General features: G+C 36.6%; 1 protein-coding gene across 1 annotated transcript in view; it reads left to right on the forward strand.

Moving 5' to 3' along the window:
* The window catches only part of fbxo15 (F-box protein 15), a 134,041-nt gene extending 132,353 nt beyond the window's left edge, over positions 1-1,688 (forward strand). The window contains exons 9-10 of the mRNA XM_014002361.1: positions 458-582; positions 1,361-1,688. Of these exons, the coding sequence (XP_013857815.1) occupies positions 458-582; positions 1,361-1,639 (404 nt within the window). The 3' untranslated portion in view covers positions 1,640-1,688. The remainder of the gene's footprint in view (positions 1-457; positions 583-1,360) is intronic.
* Positions 1,689-6,916: the final 5,228 nt, after the last annotated feature.

A 6,916-nucleotide genomic window follows, 5' to 3' on the forward strand; every position in this document is an offset into this window, starting at 1 on the left:
ATTTGTATGAATACACATTAAATTTCTTCAACAACCTGTCTTTTATCATTCTCTTAAACAAACACATTGATGTGGCATTTTTAACATCACTCTCCAGATTATTCCATAATCTTATTCCTTGACTTAAAGTACATCACTCCTTCAAACTGGTTTGAAATTTAGGTGTCACAAACATCTCTATCCCTTTCAGATTGAAATAACTCTCTCTCTCTCTCTCTCTCTTAACAAAATTTAATTAGGTGTTTAAAGGGAATGTGTTTTTTGTGAGCCTTATACATAACCTGTAAAATATGACAGTTTTAAATCCAGTTAATTAAAATAAATCATTAAAATCAACCTTATAGATATTTTTGAATTTGAAAATGTTGAGATTGTTTTCTTACACAGGAGACTTGTAACTGATATGTGATTTTTTTGTAAAGCAAAGGCCTAATTGACCTGTGTTATCTTTGAGCAGAAAACATTGTTGATGGACTGATCCAGCTGACTGCAGTTAGCAGAACGATCTCATCACAGCACAACACGCTGTCAGGTGACATCAYCCTGCCCTGGAGGTGCGAGGCATTGCAAGGCTCAGTGGAGGTACTACACTTACATGTTTCTTTGATTTTTACAAAGGAATAAAAATACACCAAATTTTTTTCTCAGTTTTAGAATTAAAAATCCCAAGTGAAAAGTCTCAAAGAGTTAGTGTTTAGCATGCACCGTTATTCATTCAAAGCAAAGAACCCTGGATTTGGCATGTCCACCAACACTTACAGCACTTTGTACCATTATGCATGGCTGAACACAAGTATCTGCAGCTGATAGACTTAAACATATTGGATCTGAGGGTTCAAATAATTGTCAAACCTCAGATSCTGGAAGAGCAGTTCAGCTTTTGTTTGGATCAACAAACAGGAGCCAGATATTTACCCTCACAGAAGTCTGAGTGGATCATGGGACTTTGATTGTCCAGTCATTGTGTGTTTTGTGTATCTGGAGAAGGCTACAGTCCTGTCCCCYAAAGGGATTTGTTTGGCAGAGCTGTGGGAATATGGGATGCCAGAATCATTCCTGTGGGGTATTTGGTCCCTGAACAATCAAAGCTGTGTTCAAACCTACACCCAACATTGAGGTTAGGGCAGGTTCTCTGACAGGACTACTCCTTGTCTCTGATCCCGATCATGGTGTTCATAGGAATGAAGAGGAGGATGTCTAAATTGTTGATTCTCATSCAGGCATTATATTTTAACACAGTTTAAGCGTGAAAGCTTAGACCACAATGTAAGACTGTGGTTTAATTTTGTTCAGCAATATCAAAACAGTCACAACCCACAAGTTGAAGTTCCTGCTGATACATGTTTACTCTCCTCACCAGAACTGCAGCATCATGAGTCTGACTCTGCTGGAYGAGTTCTCTCAGCCCCTGAAGTGTGTCAGTTCTCCTGTGTCCATGGAGCTGGACTGGGCACCTGATTCTTCTGGCTACTATTACGACTTTGACGGTGACACCTACCGGATCCACTATCAGGACTCTGACATCCAGGTGAAAATGCAGCTCGTGAAGCTGAAAGAGAAGCGTCAGTTTATCGTCATCAGTTTAGACGTTTATGTGAATGTTTGTTTTGTCAACAAGCATTTCGGAAGAAATTACTGATTCWATGAGCATCTTTGTGTTTCGCAAATAAAAGTCTTTTTCTTTCAAAGTTTGCATTTTTGTTTCATCTCACTTCTCTCGAGGCCTCTGAAATGAGATGCACATTCTTTAATTTTTATGTTGTTCCTGTGGATTTATTGTTATAAAATAGATTTAATAAAGTTTCCTTATTTATCTAGCTTTTCTTTTTATAAATTTAACACTCATTTTCTGTACAAGTAAAATTAATTTAGTTTTTCTTGTAAATTTGAAACATATCAAATCTGTGATTTTCTTCATTTGGCTTTTTTTTAACAATCACGTTCTCCTAATTGCATTTTGAAACAAACAAAAAAACATTTTCATATGAAAATGCAGCTTGTTGTCCACATCCTAGGCAAATCTGGCCACTGCAAAAAATAAAACAAAATAAATTTAATTAAATTACTGGTTTTATTGATTGTTTTGACGTAGCCGTCAACTCAAAATCCACATTTTCAAAACATTTAATGCAGAGGCCTAAACAGTGCCACAGTGGTCAAAATGACACATTTTGTTTGCAAAAGGCACTAACTGCCAAAACATTTAAAATGTGGAACAAAAGCAAATTTTGCCTTCAAACAACTCAACCTTTACACAAGTTTATGAGCACCTCCAATCAATCAGTACACAATGGGCAACAAAATACAAAATAAAGCACTCGTGTGAATCAGTGCACCATTGCTTGTCATTGTAGCCTATGACTGTACGTAGCTTACATGCCAGTGCTGTTTGTAGTCAAAGTTGCCCTCTTACAAAAAATGCATCCAGAAGCAGATATGCTTTGATGCAAATATTGATTACATTCTTTTTTCAGACTGTGCCTGACAAATGAAATATTCCAACAGAGAATACATAGACATAAAAATAAAAACCTTTACTGTGTGAGAAATTAGGTAAATAAAAAAGTCTTTTACAGTAAAGAACAAAAATCTATAGTAGGCCTATACTATATGAGTATGAGAACAACACAGGTCTGCAGACTGATTGCAAATTGAAAAAAATCTGTGAAGAAGTGTCAAACAGGTGCTTATGGTGATTTCATACTGATCAGGGAGTTTCTAAGAGATTGGAGCAGATGGTTTCTGTTCTGCAACCACAGCTAAAATGGAGGAGTTTGGACTTCTTGAATGACATCTGCATTAACTGTTTTGAAAAAAGGGTGGACAACTGTGTCAATCCAATGAGAATGGGTTAACACATTGCAAGAGGTGTCTTCTGCTCTGCTGAGATGGTGATGATGAAGACTGAGAGGTTCCCAGTTTCTTCAAACAGGTCAGAGCAATCAATAAAAACTGTAAATTAAAACGTCATTGTAGGTACTGGAAGTAGCTGCCATGCTGCTGCTAGCCACAGAAAGTTGGCGAGCCTCAGGGAAGGTAATAGGATTTACCTTCGTTTTGGCAAACRGGATCATCGTCACCTTGAAAAGATGCTTATTTTTCCAAATACACTGYCAACGTCAGCATGTTGAAAGTGTTTATGGAAAATACTAAAGTAAAAAAAATGGTTGAACAATACAAACTTTTTTTCATAGACATGAATCAAAATTTAAACATATAGAGTAATAAAGAGATAATTTTGAAGCCATTTCTTTTCCTCTACATTCACATCCAGAGCTGAATTTTGATCCAGAAAATAGCGTTTTTGCTTTGAGATGCTGATGTTGCTTAATAGTGACCCATTATAGAGACTATTTACTGTTGAGTTATAAAGACACACACTGGCTAACTTGAAGTGTATTAAACTGACAAAGTGTGTCATTACTTGGACTTATTCTATGTCCTTGGTTTCCATCACAGTGGCCTCGTACAAAAATCTGCCATCACATCATCTGTTCCAAACGGCTTTTCTTCAGGCCCGTTTTATATGAAAACACCAGAAGCCAAGGGTAATGTGCATTTGTAATGGGTTGGCAGGCACATAAAGCAGTTAYTCATTTGTTTGAGTGACACATTTGGCTGAGTTGGCTCACACAGGTGGATGCTTGGGTCAAGGACCAAGCTCTGYCTTTTGCTCTGCACAAAGTACTTCTCTGCAAACACTGACATTTTGCATTTAAAATTCAGCTTTTCTTTCAATAAAAAGCTAAAAAAAGATGCAAATTTCACATATCTCCAAAGTTTATATCAGGATGTTCTCCAGTAGATGGCTCTCTTTAGCTAACAATACGATTTTTATGACCAGAGGAACAAAAACCGTCTTAAAAAGATTGATATTTGACACCTTTCGGCATCAACAGAGGTTTTGTGACATCAACTCTAGTTTAAAGTTTTAGATTAAAAATAGTTTTGTTTTACTGTTGCCTCATATTTAAAGTTTGCATATAAAGCACTGATCAGCAAACAAATAGTTTTTGTTTTTATTTGCATCAAATATTTAAATATTTTTGGGACAGGAATTGCATTTGATCTGTTTTCACAATGTGATATTAGACGGAAAGATATTTTTGGTTTTCCTTCAAAGTTTTTTTCTCACAAGTGTGGTTACTTCTTTATTTTATTTTAATTTAAAACATCTGAAGGATTTTGTTGTAGGATTTGAAACAWAAGTTTCAACTCCATTTTCACGCTGCTTCATTTTACAAGTTCCAGTGAGTTTGTACGGGGGGGACAACTGGGCGCATATCAGCACTTAATCTAATGCGTCAAAGAAGCAYTTTCTGCAATTTAATGGTTCACTTTGTATTATCCTCACATAACATCCTATGTCTCCCCAGTCTCTGAACAGGTGTTTGCTGGGAAGGCAAAGTCTAACCTTTTAATCTTTTCTTATTTTTCAAACCTCATTCTTGCTGCAAAACAAACAAATGATTAAAAGTAACATCATGGACTTAATGATTAGTAAAATTAGGAAAGATTTTCTTATATTAGGTTACAATAAAAGATTGATTAATTTTTTATGTGCAGCAGTTTTGAAGCTACTGCCCAAAACGGAGTGATCTGTTCAGTATAAATAATAACAGTAATAAAAAAACAGCTGTTCTGAACCCTTCCAAAGGGGTGATGGTGACCTTAATGGACCTGCAAAGCTCAGTATTTACCTTCTGTTGAGTTTATTTAACAAACTAACCTGAATCTGTAACCTCAATATCTATATTTACTAGGGGTGCAACAATACATGTACCCGTATCGAACAGTGCTGTATCGAACAATACAGATTTAAAAAATTTACTTTATCAACTTGTTTTCTGAAGATGTTCTGTGTTAAAGGATCAGTGGATCTGTGTTCGACTACTCCACCTAGGCTGCATTTTTGAGAGCAGATCCACTGAGAAACTTGCTGTTTCAGCAACATTTAATTTAAAAACTGTACTTTTGAGGTTAAACAAATGTTCTTAATTAATATAAATAAATTACAAGTTAAAAGGGGCATGGAAATTTCTCTTTTTTGTATCGAAAAAATATCAAACCGTGAGACTACAGTATCGAACCGAACCGAACCGTGAATTTCCTGTATCGTTGCACCCCTAATATTTACCTGTGACTAGCCTGCTGTTGTTGTGGGCATTGTACAGCCAAGACACGATGGYGACAACGTGTTTTCTTTAAGCCTAAATTGAAAATGTTAAAAGCAGTGCCTTCTTTGGGTTTCACAGAAAACGGTCTGGGCTCTGCCGTCACAGAGTTCCGGGAACAATCAGCGTCGGTTCTAAAGGTCTCTGCCTGAGGCAAACTCTATTGATCGGAACCTCTATTAGGGAGGAAAGAAGACGAGACCAGACACAGAGAGGAAAACACAGAGTGGGGGGACTTCGAAGACTCAAAGCCTCCCTCATTATGTGTGGATGGGATCAGACAACATGGCGAACACGGTGAAACAAGCGTGTAACATCTGGTGCCGGAGATGCATGAATACATGCATGGCTCTGTGTAGGTGTCAGGGATGTTTTTGGTTTACTCCCAGCTCAGCAGCACCCAGCCAAGCTTTCAAAAATCTCTCAATAAGGTCCTACTTTAATGAAAGTGCTTGCTTTTTTTTTTTTTTTGGCCATAAAATCACATTATCAAAGGTTTGGCACAGGGAGTTTCAAAGGTCTTCACACTTGGCTCCCATTTGTGAATCATATTGTGTTTTCCATTTCCTGCTTACACTAAATAAATAAGATGGTTTAGGACCATAAATGCTTATCTGAGTCAGATATCTTGTTGGAAAACAGTAAAATATCCCCTCATTTAAGCTGTTTTATTTGTTCCTGTTCATCSTTTGGTTTTAAACTGTTGTTTGTGGAATACCTTAATCAAACACCCTCCTGGGAAGAATAAAGGTCCTCTGTTAACCAGGTTGAAACAAGTCGGTGTGGTGTTGGATGATTACTTTTTAATCACATCTCTGCTGTAGGGCCACCTGTGCTTGACATTCAATAACAATGATGGCGCTCACTGTGACTGAAACATTTCCACCTACTTGCAGRGACACAGTTACTGGTAACAGTAAATAACATGCAGTCTGCTCGGCGGACATCAGAGGGTTTTTCCTCTCCTGAAACTTGTCCAATCATCCGWAGCCTCTGAGTCATGTTTGATTCAGCTTTAACTAGTGTACTTGACAAACTGTCATTGCTGCTGCAGTCTGATGATTTCAGTACATCAATACTGATGTTTTGAAAAATCACCGTAAAACTAGGTGTTTGCCTTTGGTACTTCCAGGGTGAGCTTTCATGTAAGGTATTAAAGTGATTAGACTCTGGTGCTGCTATAACTGCAACCCTTGTCTGAATGGACCTCACTGAGCTTTAGCTGTTACACAAAGTAGGGCCAAACATGCAACCTGTGTTCTCTGTGACACATTCGTTTTAGAATAAATGAAACATGTTTATAGCTCTTGTATTTGATTGCTGGTTTGTAAAACGGGCAAAAAAATGAAAAAAAAAAAAAAAAAAAAAACGATGGCCGAAAACAAGGATTGAAACTATAAATCTTCTCAATTTCTGTACAAAAATCACACCCAGCTTTAACAAACCTTTGTCACAATCTTGTTTTTGTTTTTTTACATTTGTCTCATTGTACTCCAACCCTGTTTGTGAATTAAAAGGTTCGTAACTGAAAAAAAATGTAAACGATATAAAAAAACACATAAGTTTTGAAAAATTATATGTACAAAAGAGGATTAGGGCCACTGGAAATAAAAATAATTCTGACTTTAATCTCAGAATTAGGAAAATGTCAAAATTCTGATTTTAAGCCTAAAATTCAAAGAAAAAAGTTAGAATTCTGAAATTAAAGCCAATATTTTTGTCAAGGTTATTGTCAATATTAT

The sequence above is a fragment of the Austrofundulus limnaeus genome, unplaced genomic scaffold (assembly GCF_001266775.1).
Source record: "Austrofundulus limnaeus strain Quisiro unplaced genomic scaffold, Austrofundulus_limnaeus-1.0 Scaffold12, whole genome shotgun sequence".
NCBI classification, from domain to species: domain Eukaryota; kingdom Metazoa; phylum Chordata; class Actinopteri; order Cyprinodontiformes; family Rivulidae; genus Austrofundulus; species Austrofundulus limnaeus.